The sequence below is a fragment of the Salmo salar genome, chromosome 13 (assembly GCF_965601325.2).
Source record: "Salmo salar chromosome 13, fSalSal1, whole genome shotgun sequence".
Taxonomy (NCBI): Eukaryota; Metazoa; Chordata; class Actinopteri; order Salmoniformes; family Salmonidae; genus Salmo; species Salmo salar.
Window position 1 is genome coordinate 16,141,521 of NC_138303.1, and position 23,399 is coordinate 16,164,919.

Genomic DNA, 23,399 nt, shown 5'->3' on the forward strand with positions numbered 1-23,399 from the left:
AAGCACGGGGGTGGCAGCATCATGTTGTGGGGGTGCTTTGCTGCAGGAGGGACTGGTGAACTTCACAAAATAGATGGCGGAGGGAAGAAAATGATGTGGATATATTGAAGAAACATCTCAAGACATCAGTCAGGAAGTTAAAGCTTGGTTGCAAATGGGTCTTCCAAATGGACAATGACCCCAAGCATACTTCCAAAGTTGTGGCAAAATGGCTTAAGGACAACAAAATCAAGGTATTGGAGTGGCCATCACAAAGCCCTGACCTCAATCCTATAGAAAATGTGTGGGCAGAACTGAAAAAGCGTGTGTGAGCATGGATGCCTACAAACCTGACTCAGTTACACCAGCTCTGTCAGGAGGAATGGGCCAAAATTTACCCAACTTATTGTGGGAAGCTTGTGGAAGGCTACCTGAAAGGTTTGACCCAAGTTAAACAATTTAAAGGCAATGCTACCAAATACTAATTGAGTGTATGTAAACGTCTGACCCACTGAGAATGTGATCAAAAAAATAAAAGCTGAAATAAAGCAATCATTCTCTCTACTATTATTCTGACATTTCACATTCTTAAACCAAAGTGGTGATTCTAACTGACCTAATAAGGACAAGGAATCTTTACTAGGATTAAATGTCAGGAATTGTGAAAAACGGAGTTTAAATATATTTGGCAAAGGTGTATGTAAACTTCCGACTTCAACTGTATGTAGGCATCTACTAACTTAAGACCCTTCTGGACTGGTGTAGGGTACAGTACCCTTCTGGACTGGTGTAGGGTACAGTACCCTTCTGGACAAAGATAACTTTCCCTACTTTAAAATGTCTGATTCTCAACTTTCTGTAGAGAAACCATTAAACATTTAAGACCACCAAGTAAATTATACATGGCCCAAAAGAGGATTGCCCTGGCATCACCAACAACCTACGGAGAGGAAGTAAGAGTATGCATTGCTCTGTGGCACATTTTAAGAGGGGGCGCAACATAAAATATTAAGATATCTCAATCTGGTCGACAGTGTGTTTGGGGTGAGGTGGGGGGTGAAGTGGGGTTGAAAGGGTTTAATATACCACACTTTACTGAGAAAAATACAGGTACTGCTGGTTGTTTTTCTGTTATAATCTTTGGGTGCCACGTGTTCTCTTGCTTTGTAAAAACAACAGCTACATTCAGAAGGTGATATCATGTTAATGGAGAGGGTGTGGCATAAACCACTTGCTAGTTGGCAAGTAAATATTTCATCCTCACTAGCTCTACATATCAATATCACGTTCAACAATCAGCTGCTCACCCACATATTTAGAAATACAATTGTCTCTAGATGCTAAGGGACAATAACACCACTGGTTCCAAGCCATTACCATTCCTAAACATATTTTACTTCTTCAATGTCTCGAACAATTCACACGCTCAGTTAAAGATGCTGTAGGATATTGGTGTACAATGCACCTCTTTACCTCATTATTCCCTGCCTGTAGCAAACCACACTGCGGACATTGAGGTTGTCATCTCTGCAGACTCACTTCCCTGCACTAAATGTTTCATGTCTGTGATGATGTAACATACGCTGCGTCACAGTTCAGGGCATGAAAGGATGTCCTTCAAAACCCAGTCAACCCCCCCCCCCCCCCCCCAAAACACCAACGCTTATATCACATAGAACATGTAGCTAAAGTGCCTTCAGAAAGTATTCCCACCCCTTGACTTAATATACATTCTTGTGTTACAGCCTGAATTCAAAATGGATTAGATGTATATTTTGTCATCCATTTACACACAATACCCCATAATGACAATGTGGAAACGTGCTTTTAGAAATGTTTCAAATTTCACATTTATTGAAAATGGAAATATCGCATTTACATAAGTATTCACAAGCCTGAGTCAGTACATTGTAGCAGCAACATTTCTGGGAAACTCTATAACCAATAAGAGTCTAAACCCTGTCTAAGCCAGGGGCACTGAATAACAGATTCACTACATAAAACAGAAACAAATCTAAAGGAAGTTTATTCTGAGGTGTCTGTCCTATATCTGAGACATAAATATATGTAAACATTTGTCATATACAGTACCAGGTCAAAAGTTTGGTCCCACCTACTCATTCACAGATTTTTACTTTTACTATTTTCTACATTGTAGAACAATAGCGAAGACATCACTATGAAATAACAGATATGGAATCATGTGGTAACCAAAAAAGTGTTAAAATATGAAATGTATTTTAATTTGCTTAGATTCTTCAAAGTAGCCACCCTTTGCCTTGATGACAGCTTTGCACACGCTTGGCATTCTCTCAACCAGCTTCACGAGGTAGTCAGCAGGAATGCATTTCAATTAAACAGGTGTGCCTTGTTGAAAGTTCTTTTGTGGAATTTATTTCCTTCTTAATGCGTTTGAGCCAATCAGTTGTGTTGTGACAAGGAAGCGGTTGGTATACAGAAAATAGCCCTACCTGGTAAAAGACCAAGTCCATATTATGACAAGAACAGCTCAAATAAGCAAAGAGAAATTACAGTCCATCCTTACTTTAAGATGTGAAGGTCAGTCAATCAGGAAAATGTCAAGAAATGTCCCAGTTTCTTCAAGCGTTGTTGCAAAAACCATCAAGTGCTATGATGAAACTGGCTCTCATGAGGACCGCCACAGCAAAGGAAGATACAGAGTTACCTCTGCTGCAGAAGTTCATTAGAGTTACCAGCCTCAGAAATTGCAACCCAAATAAATGCTTCACAGAGTTCAAGTAACAAACATCTCAACATCAACTGTTCAGAAGAGAGTGTGAATCAGTGGAAATCTGTCCTTTGGTCTGAAGAGTCCAAATTTGAGATTTTTGGTTCCAACCGCTGTGTCTTTGTGAGACGCAGAGTATGGTGAACGGATGATCTCCACATTTGTGGTTCCCACCGTGAAGCATGGAAGAGGTGTGATGGTGCTTTGCTGGTGACACTAATTTATTTAGAATTCAAGGCAGACTTAACCAGCATCGCTACCACAGCATTCTGCAGTGACATGCCATCCCATCTTGTTATCACTTAGCGGGACTATCATTTGTTTTTCAACAGGACAATGACCCAACACACCTCCAGGCTGAGTAAGGGCTATTTGACCAAGGAGAGTGATGGAGTGCTGCATCAGATAACCTGGCCTGCACAATCACCTGACAACCCAATTGAGATGATTTGGGATGAGTTGGACCGCAGCCAACAAGTGCTCAGCATATGTCGTAACTCCTTCAAAGCTGTTGGAAAAGTATTCCAGGTGACGTTGGTTGAGAGGATGCCAAGAGAGCGGTCCTCAAGGCAAAGGGTGGCTACTTCAAAGAATCTCAAATATAAAATATATTTTGATTTGTTTAACACTTTTTTGGTTACTACATGATTCCAAATGTGTTATTTCAAAGTTTTGATGTCTTCACTATTATTCCACAATGTAGAACATAGTAAAAATAAAGAAAAACACTTGAATGAGTCGGTGTGTCCAAACCTTTGCCTGGTAGTGTGTGTGTGTGTATATATATATATATATATATACACTGCTCAAAAAAACAAAGGGAACACTAAAATAACACATCCTAGATCTGAATGAATGAAATAATCTTATTAAATACCTTTTTCTTTACATAGTTGAATGTGCTGATAACAAAATCACACAAAAATAATCAATGGAAATCCAATTTATCAACCCATGGAGGTCTGGATTTGGAGTCACACTCAAAATTAAAGTGGAAAACCACACTACAGGCTGATCCAACTTTGATGTAATGTCCTTAAAACAAGTCAAAATGAGGCTGAGTAGTGTGTGTGGCGACCACGTGCCTGTATGACCTCCCTACCATGCCTGGGCATTCTCCTGATGAGGTGGTGGATGGTCTCCTGCGGGATCTCCTCCCAAACCTGGACTAAAGCATCCGCCAACTCCTGGACAGTCTGTGGTGCAACGTGGCGTTGGTGGATGGAGCGAGACATGATGTCCCAGATGTGCTCAATTGGATTCAGGTCTGGGGAACGGGCGGGCCAGTCCATAGCATCAATGCCTTCCTCTTGCAGGAACTGCTGACACACTCCAGCCACATGAGGTCTAGCATTGTCTTGCATTAGGAGGAACCCAGGGCCAACCGCACCAGCATATGGTCTCACAAGGGGTCTGAGGATCTCATCGCTGTACCTAATGGCAGTCAGGCTACCTCTGGCGAGCACATGGAGGACTGTGCGGCCCCCCAAAGAAATGCCACCCCACACCAAACCGGTCATGCACCCACCGCCAAACCGGTCATGCTGGAGGATGTTTGAAGGCAGCAGAACGTTCTCCACGGCGTCTCCAGACTCTGTCACGTCTGTCACATGTGCTCAGTGTGAACCTGCTTCATCTGTGAAGAGCACAGGGCGCCAGTGGCGAATTTGCCAATCTTGGTGTTCTCTGGCAAATGCCAAACGTCCTGCACGGTATTGGGCTGTAAGCACAACCCCCACCTGTGGACGTCGGGCCCTCATACCACCCTCATGGAGTCTGTTTCTGACCGTTTGAGCAGACACATGCACATTTGTGGCCTGCTGGAGGTCATTTTGCAGGGCTCTGGCAGTGCTTCTCCTACTACTCCTTGCAAAAAGGCGGAGGTAGCGGTCCTGCTGCTGGGTTGTTGGCCTCCTCCACGTCTCCTGATGTACAGGCCTGTCTCCTGGTAGCGCCTCCATGCCCTGGACACTACGCTGACAGACACAGCAAACCTTCTTGCCACAGCTCGCATTGATGTGCCATCCTGGATGAGCTGCACTACCTGAGCCACTTGTGTGGGTTGTAGACTCCGTCTCATGCTACCACTAGAGTGAAAGCACCGCCAGCATTCAAAAGTGACCAAAACATCAACCAGGAAGCATAGGAACTAAGAAGTGGTCTGTAGTCACCACCTGCAGAACCACTCCTTTATTGGGGGTGTCTTGCTAATTGCCTATAATTTCCACTTGTCTATTCCATTTGCACAACAGCATGTGAAATTTATTGTCAATCAGTGTTGCTTCCTAAGTGGACAGTTTGATTTCACAGAAGTGTGATTGACTTGGAGTTACATTGTGTTGTTTAAGTGTTGCCTTTATTTTTTTGAGCAGTGTAATTAATATATATAAATATATATATATATACATATATATACATACATACTTTTTTATATATATTTGATCCCCTGCTGATTTTGTACGTTTGCCCACTTACAAAGAAATGATCAGTCTATAATTTTAATAGGTTTATTTGAACAGTGAGAGCGAGAATAACAACAAAAAAATCCAGAAAAACACATGTCAAAAATGTTATAAAATGATTTGCATTTTAATGAGGAAAATAAGTATTTGACCCCTCTGCAAAAGTACTTGGTGGCAAAACCCTTGCTGGCAATCAGAGGTCAGACGTTTCTTGTAGTTGGCCACCAGGTTTGCACACATCTCAGGAGGGATTTTGTCCCACTCCTCTTTGCAGATACTCCAAGTCATTAAGGTTTCGAGGCTGACGTTTGGCAACTCGAACCTTCAGCTCCCTCCACAGATTTTCTATGGGATTAAGGTCTGGAGACTGGCTAGGCCACTCCAGGACCTTAATGTGCTTCTTCTTGAGCCACTCCTTCGTTGCCTTGGCCGTGTGTTTTGGGTCATTGTCATGCTGGAATACCCATCCACAACACATTTTCAGTGCCCCGGCTGAGGGAAGGAGGTTCTCAGCCAAGATTTGACGGTACATGGCCCCGCTTTGAGGCGGTGAAGTTGTCCTGTCCCCTTAGCAGAAAAACACCCCCAAAGCATAATGTTTCCACCTACATGTTTGACGGTGGAGATGGTGTTCTTGGGGTCATAGGCAGCATTCCTCCTCCTCCAAACACAGCGAGTTGAGTTGATGTCAAAGAGCTCCATTTTGGTCTCATCTGACCACAACACTTTCACCCAGTTGTCCTCCGAGTCATTCATATGTTCATTGGCAGACTTCAGACGGGCCTGTATATGTATTCTTGAGCAGGGGGACCTTGCGGGCACTGCAGGATTTCAGTCCTTCACGGCGTAGTGTGTTACCAATTGTTTTCTTGGTGACTATGGTCCCAGATGCCTTGAGATCATTGACAAGATCCTCCCGTGTAGTTCTGGGCTGATTCCTCACTGTTCTCATGATCATTGCAACTCCACGAGGTGAGATCTTGCATGGAGCCCCAGGCCGAGGGAGTTTGACAGTTCTTTTGTGTTTCTTCCATTTGCGAATAATCGCACCAAATGTCACGTTCTCACCAAGCTGCTTGGCGATGGTCTTGTAGCCCATTCCAGCCTTGTGTAGGTCTACAATCTTGTCCCTGACATCCTTGGAGATGCTCCTTGGTCTTGGCCATGGTGGAGAGTTTGGAATCTGATTGATTGATTGCTTCTGTGGACCGATGTCTTTTTTACAGGTAACAAGCTGCGGTTAGGAGCACTCCCTTTAAGAGTGTGCTCCTAATCTCAGCTCGTTACCTGTATAAAAAGACACCTGGGAGCCAGAAATCTTTCTGATTGAAAGGGGGTCAAATACTTATTTCCCTCATTAAAATGCAAATCAATTTATACAATTTTTGACGTGCGTTTTTCTGGATATTTTTTGTTGTTATTCTGTCTCTCACTGTTCAAATAAACCTACCATTAAAATTATAGACTGATCCTTTCTTTGTCAGTGGGCAAACGTACAAAATCAGCAGGGGATCAAATACTTTTTTCCCCCCACTGTGTGTGTGTGTGTGTGTGTGTGTGTGTGTGTGTGTGTGTATGTGTGTGTGTGTGATATATATATATATATCAGTTGAAGTCTGCACAAGGTCCTTTGCTGTTGATCTGGGATTGATTTGCACTTTTCGCACCAAAGTACGTTAATCTCTAGGAGACAGAACGCGTCTCCTTCCTGAGCAGTATGATGGCTGAGTGGTCCCATGGTGTTTATACTTGCGAACTGTTGTTCGTACAGATGGACGTGGTACCTTCAGGCGCTTGGAAATTGCTCCCAAGGATGAACCAGACTTGGAGGTTACAATTTTTTTCTGAGGTCTTGGCTGATTTCTTTTGATTTTCCCATGATGTCAAGCAAAGAGGCACTGAGTTTGAAGGTAGGCCTTGAAATACATCCACATCCAATTGACTCAAATGATGTCAATAAGCCTATCAGAAGCTTCTAAAGCCATGGCATCATTTTCTGGAATTTTCCAAGCTGTTTAAAGGCACAGTCAACTTAGTGTATGTAAACTTCTGACCCACTGGAATTGTGATACGGTGCATTATAAGTGAAATAATCTGACTGTGAACAATTGTTGGAAAAATGACTTGTGTCATTTACAAAGTAGATGTCCTAACTGACTTGCCAAAACTATAGTTTGTTAACAAGAAATTTGTGGAGTGGTTGAAAAACTAGTTTTAATGACTCCAACCTAAGTGTAATGTAAACTTCCCACTTCAACTGTGTGTGTGTGTGTGTGTGTGTGTGTGTGTGTGTGTGTGTGTGTGTGTGTGTGTGTGTGTGTGTGTGTGTGTGTCTATATATATATATATATATATATATATATATATATATATATAAAACACACAATTCCCGAGCTATCTATTTTCTCCTAGATATATGACAAACTTCAAAACCTTGTTTCTTGTGATTTAGTTTTTCACCATTTATGAATGTGTTATTGAATGTTTTTCTATGGGATATAGTAGTAAAGGCAAAATGTAATATTTTATCAAATAATTTTTTATAAAAAAAATGTATAGCTAAAGGGCTCCTAAATCCAATAGCTAAATGATCCATAGTATAACCATCTTAAAACAATTCCATATATCAGCTTATATCAACCCCCACAACAGCGTAGACTTAAGAACGATTACAAGCATACCCATAACATGATGCAGCCACCACTATGCTTTAAAATATGGAGAGTAGCACTCAGTAATGTGTTGAAATGCATAACATTAACATAACACTTTGTATTCAGGACAAATTGTTCATTGTTTTGCCACATGGTTTGGAGTATTACTTTAGTGCCCTGACACAAACAGGATGTACAGGCTTCCTTCTTTTCACTCTGTCATTTAGGTTAGTATTGTGGAGTAACTACAACGCTGTTGATCCATCCTCAGTTTTCTCCTATCACTGCCATTAAACTCTGTAACTGTTTTAAAAAGTCACCATTGGCCTCATTGTGAAATCCCTAAGCAGTTTCCTTCCTCTCCGGCAACTGAGTTAGGAAGGACGCCTGTATCTTTTTAGTGACTGGGTGTAGTGACTTTGGATGATACACCATCCAAAGTGTAATTAATAACTTCACCATGCTCAAAGGGATATTCAATGTATGCTTTTTTATTTTTACCCATCTACAAATAGGTGGCCTTCTTTGCAAGGCATTGGAAAACCACTCTGGTCTTTGTGGTTGAATCTGTGTTTGAAATTCACTGCTCGACTGAGGGATCAGAGGAGGTAGTCATTCAAAAATCATGTTAAACACTATGCAACTTAAGTGACTTGTTAAGCACATTTTTACCCCAGAAATTATTTAGTCTGGCCATAACAAAGGGGTTGAATATTTAGTGACTCAAGAGATTTTAGCTTTTAATTTCTTATTAATTTGTAAAAATGTCAAAAAACATCATTCCATTTTGACATCATGGGGTATTATTGTGTGTAGGTCAGTGACCCCAAAAAATAATTGTGTGTTTTATTCAGGCTGTAACACAACAACAACATTTAGAGAAAGTCAAGGGGTTTGAATACTTTCTGATGGCATTGCATAACATCATATAGTGGTATATATAGACTTTTGCCTGACGACATGAAATGTGTGTAGGTCAAGCAAGTCGTCTCCTCTCACCTGTCCTGGTCTTAGTGTTGGTGAGGATCTCCTGGAGCCGCTCCTGGAGTTTATCAGCTCTCTTCCTCTCCAGCTGTAGCTGCCTCTTCAAGTCTTTCAGCTACAAATAACATTACAAAGCCCATGAGAGGAGAGTACACTACTTCATTTGAAAAACACTGCAGCGTGTTTTTTTTTCTCTATGCATAGACAACAGCATACGACTCAGGGAGAGGCAAAGGTCATCTAAGACAGGCATCTGATTAAGACAAAGAAATCAAATAAGATGAACCATCCTACCCTAAAAACTATTTAGATTGTGGCTGGAAAAAGGAGCTACAGAAAGCTCTTACGACCTATGCCTTACGACCCCTACGCCTCAGGCAAGCTTGCAATTATCTGCAGAAAAGACTTATCAAGGCAGGCAGGCATCTGATAAGTGGTTACAAAGGGATCCTGAGTGGCGCAGCGGTCTAAGGCACTGCAATCGCAGTGCTGGAGGCGTCACTACAGACCCAGGTTCGATCCTGGGCTGTATCACAACCGGCCGTGATTGTGAGTCCCATAGGAGGGCACACAATTTGCTCAGCGTCGTCCGGGTTAGAGGAGGGTTTGGCTGGGGTAGGCCGTCATTGTAAATAGGAAAAACTGACTTGCCTAGTAAATTTAAAGAAACATTTAAAAAAACATATATATCGAAAAGGCTGCCCCAATTCTATTTTTCAAGAGAAGAGTGGGTGCAGCTGCGTGAGAGAGAGAGAGGCAGCGAGGAGAGAGAGGCAGCAAGGAGAGAGAGGCAGCGAGGAGAGAGAGGCAGCGAGGAGAGAGAGGCAATGAGAGAGAGTTGAGAGAGAGAGAGAGAGAGAGAGGGGCAGCGAGAGAGAGAGAGAGAGCGAGACAGAGAAAGAGAGAGAAAGACAGAGAAAGAGAGAGGCAGCGAGAGAGAGAGAGAGAGAGAGGCAGCGAGAAAGAGAGAGGCAGCGAGAGAGAGAGAGAGAGAGAGGCAGCGAGAGAGAGAGAGGCAGCGAGAGAGAGAGAGCCAGCGAGAGAGAGAGAGGCAGCGAGAGAGAGAGAGGCAGCGAGAGAGAGAGAGAGAGGCAGCGAGAGAGAGAGAGAGAGGCAGCGAGAGAGAGAGAGAGAGGCAGCGAGAGAGAGAGAGAGAGGCAGCGAGAGAGAGAGAGAGAGGCAGCGAGAGAGAGAGAGAGAGGCAGCGAGAGAGAGAGAGAGAGGCAGCGAGAGAGAGAGAGAGAGGCAGCGAGAGAGAGAGAGAGAGGCAGCGAGAGAGAGAGAGGCAGCGAGAGAGAGAGAGGCAGCGAGAGAGAGAGAGGCAGCGAGAGAGAGAGAGGCAGCGAGAGAGAGAGAGTGTTCCACTTACTGCTGAACTACCTTTCTTCTCCAGGATCCTCTGGCCATCCACCGTGTCTTTAATCTCCTGTACACCACAAAGACAGGGAGAGTACTTAATGGAGGCTCTAATGAGAACCATTACATGACCACACAGCCTTATTATACAGCTTATAAACTCAGCAAAAAAAGAAACATGTCCTCTCACTGTCAACTGCGCTTATTTTCAAGAAACTTAACGTGTAAATATTTGTATGAACATAAGATTCAACAACTAACAGAAATGGAATAATATGTCCCTGAACAAAGGGGGGTCAAAATCAAAAGTAACAGTCAGTATCTGGTGTGGCCACCAGCTGCATTAAGTACTGCAGTGCATCTCCTCATGGCCTGCACCAGATTTGCCAGTTCTTGCTGTGAGATGTTGCCCCACTCTTCCACCAAGGCACCTGCACGTTCCCAGACATTTCTGGGGGGGGATGGCCCTAGCCCTCACCCTCCGATCCCAGACGTGCTCAATGGGATTGAGATCCGGGCTCCTTGCTGGCCATGGCAGAACTGACATTCCTGTCTTGCAGGAAATCACGCACAGAACGAGCAATATGGCTGGTGTCATTGTAATGCTGGAGGGTCATGTCAGGATGAGCCTGCAGGAAGGGTACCACATGAGGGAGGAGGATGTCTTCCCTGTACCGCAAAGCGTTGCGATTGCCTGCAATGACAACAAGCTTAGTCTGATGATGCTATGACACACCGCCCCAGACCATGACGGACCCTCCACCTCCAAATTGATCCCGCTCCAGAGTACAGACCTCAGTGTAACGCACATTCCGTCGACGATAAGCGCGAATCCGACCATCACCCCTGGTGAGACAAAACCGCGACTCGTCAGTGAAGAGCACTTTTTGCCAGTCCTGTCTGTGCCCGTAGGCGACGTTGTTGCCGGTGATGTCTGGTGAGGACCTGTCTTACAACAGGCCAACAAGCCCTCAGTCCAGCCTCTCTCAGCCTATTGCGGACAGTCTGAGCACTGATGGAGGGATTGTGCTTTCCTGGTGTAACTCGGGCAGTTGTTGCCATCCTGTACCTGTCCCAATTGGATGTACCAATCCTGTGCTGGTGTTGTTACACGTGGTCTGCCACTGCGAGGACGATCAGCTGTCCATCCTGTCTTCCTTTAGCTCTGTTTTAGGCGTCTCACAGTTCGGACACTGCAATTCAAAGACCTGGCCACATGTGCAGTCCTCATGCCTCCTTGCAGCATGCCTAAGGCACATTCACGCAGATGAGCAGGGACCCTGGGCATCTTTCTTTTGGTGTTTTTCAGAGTCAGTAGAAAGGTCTCTTTAGTGTCCTTTCATAACTGTGACCTTAATTGCCTACCGTCTGTAAGCTGTTAGTGTCTTAACGACCGTTCCACAGGTGCATGTTCAATAATTGTTTAAACCCTTTACAATGAAGATCTGTGAAGTTATTTGGATTTTTACAGATTATCTTTAAAAGACAGGGCCCTGAAAAAGGGACGTTTCTTCTTTTATGTTTGTGTGTACATGTACGGAACATTTAACTGTACTTTCCTCCGAAAATTTGATAGAAAAAGGACTTTAGTGGTAGTTTCTACTAATTACAAAAAGGGTTAGTTTACCTGCTTCAGTTTTCCAATGGTTTCAATGTGCACATCCCTTTCCTTCTCTACCTCTGTCAACTGCAGGTTCAAACCATCTATATCAGATGCCTTTCCCTGAATGAGAAACAAAGAACACGTATTCAGTTTGTTATTTTCACATATCCAATCTGAGAATCACACAATTTGAATCCGTTTCAACATAATGAGGTTACTACTCACGCCATGCTAATGGAATATTTACAGTGATTACAAGGTTAACACAACAGTTCCATTCAAAATTAACTTCATGATACTAACAGGATTTTAATTGAAACAGTAGGGGTTCAATTTCAAACAAGCATATCACCAAACCTACCTGCCCAATTAGAGTTAGACATAGAAGAGAAACACTTTGAATTGCTAAATAAGTACAGTTCAATAAACATCAGGTACTCAGCAGACGAGAACAGCAATGTGAGTCATAGCTTCATCTACCTGGTCCAACTGCAGTGAACAAAGTCCACATACACTCCCAGTGAGTATAGTATTTCCCTGGGCCAACTAGTGTTGTCACAATACCAGAATTTTCACTTCGATACTGATAGCAGGTTTAGTATCACGATACTCGATACCATCATGATACTCCATGCCACAACAAAGGAGAGGCGTATAACCAAAGTCACAGAATGGCACTTGATCCAGACAGAAACTATGTTCAATCATTGGGCATCTTTGGAATTCGATATCATTACATTTGAAAAATTGTACGTCCAGTTTATTTTTTACAGCCATGTATGCATTAATTAATAAATCATACAGTCAATTACTTTGTTTTTACCAATCTAACTACAAAACATAAATGGTAATAATTTATTTGAATTGTACTGTAAATCTCTATTGATAAACTGGGTAAATAACGATATAGTCCAGGTCTATTTAAAATACAGGTGAATGCAGATTATTCAATAGGAGTGTGTGCATGCTTTGAGTTATTGAGCTTGTAAAATCTGATTTCATGGAGCTACAGATGGCAAACAATCCCTCCCATTTAGGAGTTATTTTATTGGCAACTGCTAGGATATATAGCAATACAATATTCTATTGTACCGATCAATAACATCTCCATAGAAGAAGCCATCTCTTTTATAAAAGTCTTAAAGTACTGACATCATTCGCGAGCCAGAACGTGGCTCTGGAATGTCTTTGTGGCTATGGAATCTAGAGAAAACAGAAGGGAGACGAGGGATCAGGTCCGGATTACCAAACGGGGACATGCTCTGGGACCCCCGAGCTTCAGCGGTGCCCCAGATAGCATATGATAGCAAAACGTGTAGGATTGCAGGAAATTAGCTTTAAAAACTGCCAAAACATTTCTTAGTTTTCCAACAAAATGGGGAGAAATAGCATTAAAAGCTGCATGTTTCACAGGGCTGAGCTTGCGTTATGCTGGTTTGCATCATGCAGTCCTGCCCTATGCAACTGTAGGCCTAATTAAACATGTACTCACAGTCTAAATCAGCTATTATGTTGATTGATTCATTCCAGTTAATCATTTTGGATTGAAAAAGTCTAGGCAGCCTAGTCAGTTTGAAGATAAAACTAATTTGATCCCATTCATATTTTCTCACAAACAAATGGGCTATGAATACATAACGTTACTGCTGTGTTTACCCTGGCCAGAGGGACAGACTGAATAGTAGGTTAGACTATGCAGCTGCTGTTGCTGTTTGTTTCCTTGCAATACAGCACGTCAGATCACTAGTGTTTAGGTGTTTAGGCTGCTACATTTATGGAAGAGTTTTCGCTTGTGTCTGTCTGGAGTGGTGTGATCACAATTGCTAAATAAAGACCTGAGGAAAGTGGAGAGCACGCGCCTTAAGATTAATGTATTGTTCCATGAATCTGATTGGTCAAGAGCCTGCAGCAGCACTCCAATGTGAAGGACAGAGAAATTGTGCTCGAGTTCAAAACTCCTGAGGCAAATCAGCCTAAAAAAAAAAAATCACTTTGCCCCTCTAACGCTTTGCGTCAATATATTTATTAAACTAAATCAAAAGTTGATTGAAAAGTGCTGTGGCAATGCATCCTCACCACAGGCTTTCCCGACGGCCCTGGAATGAGTAGGTGGAGCAGGCACTTTGCTCTTGGCGGTATAAAGGCTCTGCGCTGACAGACTTGATACTCTCAATCACGTGAGACATTTGACACAAGTACCAAGCGTAACAACAATTCTAGTAACAAACCGTTTTTTTTCTTCTCTCACATACAGTAACAAAGTTTCGGTATACCGTGCAACACTAGGGCCAACTGCAGTGAACAAAGCCTACATACACTCCCAGTCAGTATACCCCTGGGCCCGGAGGAAAGTGTCTGAGTGTGTTGCTGTGTACACCACTCTGCCATGTCTGAGAAGAGGAAAACAGGTCAATCAACCTCCAGTTGGAGAGAGTGGTCTTTCTGCAGCTTCTCCGTGCTCTCCTGGTGCTCCAGACGGCTCTTCTCCATGCTCTCCTAAACACAGAGAAGAACACGACTTTGGAACAACACATCACCTAATCATCAGCACAGATGTATTTTTAGAATTCTTTAAAAAGGCTAAACTACTACACATATTTAAAGTCATTAATCACAGTAAATGCTAGAAAACAAATCAAATCTGAGCAGAAATAAGTAAGAAGCACTAGTGACACCTTGTGGTCAGTGTTCCCGTGACGCCACGAGGTCAGTGTTCCCGTGACGCCACGAGGTCAGTGTTACCGTGACGCCACGAGGTCAGTGTTACCGTGACGCCACGAGGTCAGTGTTACCGTGACGCCACGAGGTCAGTGTTACCGTGACGCCACGAGGTCAGTGTTACCGTGACGCCACGAGGTCAGTGTTCCCGTGACGCCACGAGGTCAGTGTTCCCGTGACGCCACGCGGTCAGTGTTCCCGTGACGCCACGAGGTCAGTGTTCCCGTGACAGGCATTACTCCAGGCAGTGAAGATCGCCTCTAACTGCCAGTATTGATCACTCATTAACCTCATCTTCAACAGCATTTCTGTATGTTCATGTACAAGCATTAAAGTGTATAGTGGTACAACACAGCATAACTACCCTACATATTCCAGTAAGTACTGGAATATTCTAGCGAATAAATCAATGTGAAAGTGAAGTTGGTCGTGTACCTCAGCATCTTTGAGTCTGCATTCAAACCAGCCCTTCGTGTCCTCCATGGACTGGACATGGGCCTGCAGCTCCTCCACACACTGCTGCAGACCCTCCAGCTCCTTATTGCGAGCCTAGAGGTCAAAGGTCACATTAATACACAAGCAGAGTACCTTCTCATGTTCTCTCCCTTCTCGTTGGCTCTGTGGCCCTGAATCTAAATGTGTCCCCCCCTTCACCTTCTCGTCTCGGAGCTGTGAGCGGATCTCCTCCTCTGTGCGGTTCTTGTCCTCATGGAGACCCCTCAGCTCCTTCTCGTAGCGCGCCCGCACCCCCAGCACCTCCTTCTCATGCTGCAGACGCACATCGCTCAGCTCCTCCTTGTGCCGGGACTTCTCTGTGATTATCTCCATGGCCAGTTCATCCAGCATGGCCTTCCGCTTGTCAGCTGTCTGCAGGGGGAGGGAGACGGGAGGTTCTCTCTGACATTTATTGTGATGAAAGATGAACAATAACATTCACACTCATCCAGCACTGATTCACTCTTTCTTAAACAAACCATGAGTCTTTGAATCATAATCCTGAATTCATATAAATTTGACTCAAAGATAACTCTGTGATAAGTCCAAGACTGGCACATATGCTAATTGAAGCTGTGCTGTCCATTTATGGCCTGTGACCCTGTGGGCAGAAGGAGTGGAGCTTGAGAGAGGTCAAATCAGCACTACCACCTTCACTGGCATACAGGAACACCAATTACCACAGTGCCATGAGTGTACGCCTCCTGCACGCATCTCTGTTCACTGTGTGTGTGTGTCACAGATAGCCCACCTTTTTAGCCTCCTCCAGCTCTTGCTGTAGTCGGTCTTTCCATTGGTCCAATTCAGTCAGCTGTTCCAACAGTCTGCTGTTGGCACGGTTCACCTCCTACAGAGAAAAAAAAGACAGCTAAAGAGAGGATAAAAATACATTTGCAACTCCATCTTTTTCCTCATTGACCTACAATAGAAGCACTTTATCAAAGTACTAACCACTGTGAAAGTAAGGTTTATTTCAGTGGTTCTCGGAGTATGCATGCATTAGGACAATGTGAGGGTCACACAAACCTGTAGCTGAGAGTTAAGGTCATCTCTATGCGCCAGGAAGCTCTCCTGCTCTGTCCGTCTCTGCTGCAGCTCAACGTTCAGAGCCATGTTTTGGTCACGCAAAAGGTTCATCTCCTGAGTCTTCACTGTCTGAATCTAATGACAACGCCCACCCACTAGTTAGGACACACTGAGCTTCACAATGGAACAACATTTGATTACGTTTTACAAAAAGGTATTTCTAGACTTTGTTTAATGAAACAAAGTGGATCAAATGGGTCAGAAGTGGAGAAAGCGAGACATGAAAAGCAGATGAGAAGTTGATCGTCTTTGGATTAAGCTTTGTAGGAAAAACAACAAACCGTTAGTATTATTGTAAGTAGCACCAATTCATGTCAGAACTATTGAAATAATCACTATCCATCAGTATGTGAAAAACATCCTTACCCCCCTGACTATATTCACAACAGCTCGACTTGTCATAATGGTGATGCATCATGGGTAATGGCTGGTGAGTGGTGACAGTGGTAGAGTGAATAGTGATGAGGTTCTGTGGGGGTCCTGGCAGGGCGGGGGTCAGAATATTATACCTGTTCCAGAGCGACTAGGTTAGTCCTGAGAGCATCGTTCTCAGTCAGGATACTCTCCACCTGCTCCTGACTCACAGCACTCTGACACGCTATCTGCATCACAGCACCACACGGGGTAAACACAAGGGGGGGTCACCCAGGACAACCATGGAGGGAAGAGAGGAGAGACGGAGGAAAAAGACAACGAGGTGGCGATTGGCAGCACAACAATATGGATTGAAAGAGAAGGGGGAAAGACGGGTTAGATTAATAGGATGGATCATCAACGGGTGTCGGCTGAAATTACCAGAAGAGGATCAGTAAGGCACGGACAACAGAATGAAAAACAAAAAGGATAAATGAGGTAAAGAAACAACGAAAGAACGGTGACAGAAGCCAGATCAGAAACAGAACGTCTGCATGACTTGCCAAAATGACTTGAAATAAAAAAGTATTTCCATATTGTAAAGAGAAAACAAAAAGAGAAGACAACATCAGACCCAAAATCCTTATCTTATTGTTGTCTATTCAAAGCAGAGTTTGAGTTAATTAAGGCATGTGGCATCACAGAGGACATAAGTGCCAGTCGTGCTGCCAGCTAGGCAGGCAGGGCCCAGTGTAATTCATTGAGAGATCTAGGAGGCCTTATTTAGTGGAAAAACAGACTGGTCCCTAATTAAGTGCACCGGGCACAAAAAGACTCCACACTGCTCTCTTCCAGACAACCGCTTCACACAGACTAATCTGTAATTATTTAGGGTGATCCTCGATCTATCTTTTCATAAACCGTCAATTAAACGTCTCGAGTAAGATCATTTGAACGTTTTGGAATATCCATTATAAAGGAAAAAGATATATAAACTCAGCAAAAAACGGTTTATTTTCAGCAAACTTAACATGTGTAAATATTTGTATGAACATAACAAGATTCAACAACTGAGACATAAACTGAACAAGTTCCACAGACATGTGACTAACACTAATTGAATAATGTGTCCCTGAACAAAGGGGGGGGGGGGGGTCAAAAGTAACAGTCAGTATCTGGTGTGGCCACCAGCTGCATTAAATACTGCAGTGCATCTCCTCCTCATGGACTGCACCAGATTTGCCAGTTCTTGCTGTGAGATGTTACCCCACTCTTCCACCAAGGCACCTGCAAGTTCCCAGACATTTCTGGGGGGAATGGCCCTAGCCCTCACCCTCCGATCCATCAGGTCCCAGACGTGCTCAATGGGATTGAGATCTTGGCTCTTCGCTGGCCATAGCAGAACACTGACATTCCTGTCATGCAGGAAATCATGCACAGAACGAGCAGTATGGCTGGTGGCATTGTCATGCTGGAGGGTCATGTCAGGATGAGCCTGCAGGAAGGGTACCACATGAGGGAGGAGGATGTCTTCCCTGTACCGCAAAGCGTTGCGATTGCCTGCAATGACAACAAGCTTAGTCTGATGATGCTGTGACACACCGCCTCAGACCATGACGGACCCTCCACCTCCATATCGATCCCGCTCCAGAGTACAGGCCTCGGTGTAACGCTCATTCCTTTGACGATAAATGCTCCCTCATGGTACCACATGAGGGAGGATGTCTTCCCAGGTCTCGGTGTAATGCTCATTCCGTCGACGATAAACGCGAATCCGACCATCACCCCTGGTGAGACAAAACCACGACTCGTCAGTGAAGAGCACTTTTTGCCAGTCTGGTCTGGTCCAGCGACGGTGGGTTTGTGCCCATAGGCCCCGTTGTTGCCGGTGATGTCTGGTGAGGACCTGCCTTACAACAGGCCTACAAGCCCTCAGTCCAGCCTCTCTCAGCCTATTGCAGACAGTCTGAGCACTGATGGAGAGATTGTGCGTTCCTGGTGTAACTCGGGCAGTTGTTGCCATCCTGTACCTGTCCCGCAGGTGTGATGTTCGGATGTACCGATCCTGTGCAGGTGTTGTTACACGTGGTCTGCCACTGCGAGGACGATCAGTAGTCCATCCTGTCTCCTTGTAACGCTGTCTTAGGCGTCTCACAGTACGGACATTGCAATTTATTGCCCTGGCCACATCTGCAGTCCTCATGCCTCCTTGCAGCATGCCTAAGGCACGTTCACACAGATGAGCAGGGACCCTGGGCATCTTTCTTTTGGTGTTTTTCAGAGTCAGTAGAAAGGCATCTTTAGTGTCCTAAGTTTTCATAATTGTGACCTTAATTGCCTACCGTCTGTAAGCTGTTAGTGTCTTAACGACCGTTCCACAGGTGCATGTTCATGAATTGTTTATGGTTCATTGAACAAGCATGGGAAACAGTGTTTAAACCCTTTACAATGAAGATCTGTGAAGTTATTTGGATTTTGTACGAATTATCTTTGAAAGACAGGATCCTGAAAAGGGGATTTTTTTATTTTTTTTGCTGAGTTTAGTCCAACTAAAGTTGAGAGAAAATGTGAATAAGGGTTGCATGTCAGATGCCTTAATTGTTTTGAAAAAAATATTTCCATATTACAGGAACTGTGGTGAACAGTTTATACAAATGAAAAAGCTCTACATTATACCACCTACAGTATGGGTATCATACTCTACTTCCATTTACGACCTATAGTGCCGTAACAAAGTATTTTGCCCCTATCTGACTCACTATTTTTGCATATTTTTAATACTGAATGTCATCAGATGTTCAACCAAAATCTAATATTAGATAAACCTGAGTTTACAAATAACAAATATATATATATATATATTTATTTAATTAACAAAGTTATGCAACACCCAATTCCCCTGTGTGAAAAAGTAATTGCTCCCTTACACTTGTTGATCAGTCTGTCACATCGCTGTGGAGTAATTTTGGCCCATTCTTCCATGCAGAACTGCTTTAACTCAGCGACATTTGTGGGTTTTCATGTATGAACTGGTCGTTTCAAGTAGAGGTCGACCGATTATGATTTTTCAACGCCGATACTGATACCAATTATTGGGCGACCAAAAAAAGCCGATACCGATTAATCGGCCGATTTATATATATATGACAATTACAACAATACTGAATGAACAATGAACACTTATTTTAACTTAATATAATACATCAATAAAATCTATTTAGTCTCAAATAAATAATGAAACATGTTCAATTTGGTTTAAAGAATGCAAAGGCACAGTATTGGAGAGGAAAGTAAAAGTGCAATATGTGCCATGTAAAAAAGCTAACGTTTAAGTGCCTTGCTCAGAACATGAGAACATATGAAAGCTGGTGGTTCCTTTTAACATGAGTCCTCAATATTCCCAGGTAAGAAGTTTTAGGTTGTAGTTATTATAGGACTATTTCTCTCTATACCATTTGTATTTCATATACCTTTGACTATTGGATGTTCTAATAGGTACTTTAGTATTGCCAGCCTAATCTCGGGAGTTAATAGGCTTGAAGTCATAAACAGGGCAATGCTTGAAGCACAGCGAATAGCTGTTTGCAAATGCAGGAAAGTGCTGTTTGAATGAATGCTTACGAGCGTGCTGCTGCCTACCACCGCTCAGTCAGACTGCTCTATCAAATCATAGACTTAATTATAATATAATAACACACAGAAATACGAGCCTTAGGTCATTCATATGGTCAAATCTGGAAACTATCCTTTCGAAAACAAAACGTTTATTCTTTCAGTGAAATATGGAACCGTTCCGTATTTTATCTAACGGGTGGCATCCATAAGTCTAAATATTGCTGTTACATTGCACAACCTTCAATGTTATGTCATAATTATGTAAAATTCTGGCAAATTAGTTCGCAACGAGCCAGGCAGCCCAAACTGTTGCATATACCCTGACTCTGCGTGCAATGAACGCAAGAGAAGTGACACAATTTCCCTAGATAATATTGCCTGCTAACATGAATTTCTTTTAACTAAATATGCAGGTTTAAAAATATATACTTCTGTGTATTGATTTTAAGAAAGGCATTGATGTTTATGGTTAGGTACATTCGTGCAACGATTGTGCTTTTTTCGCAAATGTGCTTTTGTTAAATCATCCCCCATTTGGCAAAGTTGGCTGTCTTTGTTAGGAAGAAATGGTCTTCACACACTTCGCAACGAGCCAGGCGGCCCAAACTGCTGCATATACCCTGACTCTGTTGCACAGAACGCAAGATAAGTGACACAATTTCCCTAGTTAAAAGAAATTCATGTTAGCAGGCAACATTAACTAAATATGCAGGTTTAAAAATATATACTTGTGTATTGATTTTAAGAAAGGCGTTGATGTTTATGGTTAGGTACACATTGGTGCAACGACAGAGCTATTTTCGCGAATACGCTTGTTAAATCACCCGTTTGGCGAAGTAGGTTGTGACTCAATGATAAATTAACAGGCACCGCATCGATTATATGCAACGCAGGACAAGCTAGATAAACTAGTAATATCATCAACCATGTGTAGTTAACTTTTTTAAGGTATAGGAGGCAGTATTTTCATTTTCAGATGAAAAGCGTGCCCAGAGTAAACTGCCTAATACTCGGTCCCAGAGTCAAATATTTGCATATTATTAGTAGATTTTGATAGAAAACACTCTGAAGTTTCTAAAACTGTTTGAATGATGTCTGTGAGTATAACAGAACTCATATGGCAGTCAAAGACCTGAGAAAAATCCATCCAGGAAGTGGGAAATCTGAGAATTTTTGTTTTTCTTTTGAATCCCTATCGAAACTACAGTGTCTGTGGGGTCACGTTGCACTTCCTAAGGCTTCCATTGGCTGTCAACAGCCTTTAGAAACGTGTTTCATCCTTCTCCTGTTACTGGGCAGAAAATAGGAGCTCAGTCAATGAGTGGACTGCCTGGGACCAGTGAGTTGTTTACTGTGCAGGCACATTTGGCGCGCCGCTCCTTCTTTTTCCTCTTGTCTGGTTGGAATATTATTGACGTTTTATGTTAAAAAGACCCTAAGGATTGATTGTAAACAACGTTTGACATGTTTCTACGAACGGTAATGGAACTATTTGACTTTTCGTGTCTGGATTTACGCTCGCACGTTATGCCTTTGGATAGTGATCTGAACGCACGAACAAAACGGAGGTATTTGGACATAAATATGGAGTATTTCAAACAAAAATAACATTTCTTGTGGAAGTAGGAGTCCTGAGTGCATTCTGACGAAGATCAGCAAAGGTAAGAGAATATTTATAATACTAATTCTGAGTTTAGTTGACCCCAGAACTTGGCGGGTATGTGTATAGCTTGCTTTGATGGCTGAGCTATGTACTCAGAATATTGAAAAATGTGCTTTCTCCGTAAAGCTATTTTAATCTGACACAGCGGTTGCATTAAGGAGAAGTTATCTATAATTCTTTCAATAACTGTTGTAAATTTTATCAACGTTTATGATGAGTATTTTTGTAAATTGATGTGCTCATTCACCGGGAGTCTTGGTGGGAATACATTTTCTGAACATCACGCACCAATGTAAAATGTTTTTTGTTTTTTTTTATATAAATATGAACTTTATCGAGCAAAACATACATTTATTGTGTAACATGAAGTCCTATGAGTGCCATCTGATGAAGATCATCAAAAGGCTAGTGAATATTTTAGCTGTATTTTTGGTTTTTGTGATGCATGTCCTTGCTTGGAAAATGGCTGTGTGGTTTTTCTTGTGAAGTTTATGTCCTAACATAATCTAATTTTATGCTTTCGCCGTAAAGCCTTTTTGAAATTGGACAATGTGGTTAGATTAACGAGAACTTTATCTTTAAAATGGTGTAAAATAGTTGATTGTTTGAGAAAATGAAATTGAGATTTTTGCTGTTTTGTATTTCGCGCCATGCTATTTCACTGGCTGTTGAATAGTAGCGTCCCACGTAACCCATAGAAGTTAACTAGTGATTATGTTAAGATTGATTGTTTTTTATAAGATAAGTTTAATGCTAGCTAGCACCTTACCGTGGCTCCTTGGTGCACTCGCATAACAGGTAGTCAGCCTGCCACACAGTCTCCTCGTGGAGTGCAATGTAATCGGCCATGATCGGTGTTCAAAAATGCCGATTACCGATTGTTATGAAAACTTGAAATCGGCCCTAATTAAAATCAGCCATTCCGATTAAATTGGTCGACCTCTAGTTTCAAGTCCTGCCACAACATCTCAATTGGGATTAGGTCTGGACTTTGACTCTGCCATTCCAAAACTTCAAATGTTTAGATTTTTTTGTTGTTGCCATTTTCATGTAGGGTTTTCACACAGGGGCATTGGGTATTGCATAACTTTGTTTATGAAATAATTATGTAATTGTTGTGTTACTTGTTCACTCAGGTTCCTTTTATCTAATATTAGGTTTTAGTTGAAGATCTGATGACATTCACTACATTAAAAAAAATGCAAACGTTGAGAAAATTAGAAAGGGGGCAAATCCTATTTTACAGCATAACAACTATGTAAAGCAAATTACGGTTAATAGGTTTGAGTTTTACCTGATCTCTGAGGGGTGTAGAACTAACTGATACTCCTTGTTTTACCTGATCTCTGAGTGGTGTAGAACTAACTAATGCTCCTCATTTTACCTGATCTCTGACTGGTGTAGAACTAACTAATGCTCCTCATTTTACCTGCTCTCTGACTGGTGTAGAACTGATACTCCTCATTTTACCTGATCTCTGAGTGGTGTAGAACTAACTAATGCTCCTCATTTTACCTGATCTCTGACTGGTGTAGAACTAACTGATACTCCTCATTTTACCTGATCTCTGAGTGTGTGTAGAACTAACTCATGCTCCTTCTGCCGGCTCTGTAGCTGCTCCTTCATCTCTCCAACACTCTAAAAAAAAAACAGGCAGCAAGAGTCAGCTTCCTACTAGATT

General features: G+C 42.6%; 1 protein-coding gene across 4 annotated transcripts in view; it reads right to left on the minus strand.

Moving 5' to 3' along the window:
- The window catches only part of LOC106566491 (GRIP1-associated protein 1), an 85,740-nt gene that overhangs the window by 49,019 nt on the left and 13,322 nt on the right, over window positions 1-23,399 (minus strand). For 3 of the 4 annotated variants that reach the window (XM_014134569.3, XM_045692969.2, XM_045692970.2), the window contains exons 14-23: window positions 23,279-23,356; window positions 16,596-16,688; window positions 16,027-16,161; window positions 15,752-15,847; window positions 15,160-15,372; window positions 14,941-15,054; window positions 14,206-14,283; window positions 11,812-11,907; window positions 10,198-10,254; window positions 8,844-8,943 (exon numbers count right to left, since the gene is read on the minus strand). In XM_014134569.3, the coding sequence (XP_013990044.3) occupies window positions 8,844-8,943; window positions 10,198-10,254; window positions 11,812-11,907; window positions 14,206-14,283; window positions 14,941-15,054; window positions 15,160-15,372; window positions 15,752-15,847; window positions 16,027-16,161; window positions 16,596-16,688; window positions 23,279-23,356 (1,060 nt within the window). The remainder of the gene's footprint in view (window positions 1-8,843; window positions 8,944-10,197; window positions 10,255-11,811; window positions 11,908-14,205; window positions 14,284-14,940; window positions 15,055-15,159; window positions 15,373-15,751; window positions 15,848-16,026; window positions 16,162-16,595; window positions 16,689-23,278; window positions 23,357-23,399) is intronic. The other variant, XM_045692968.2, reaches the window with a different exon arrangement.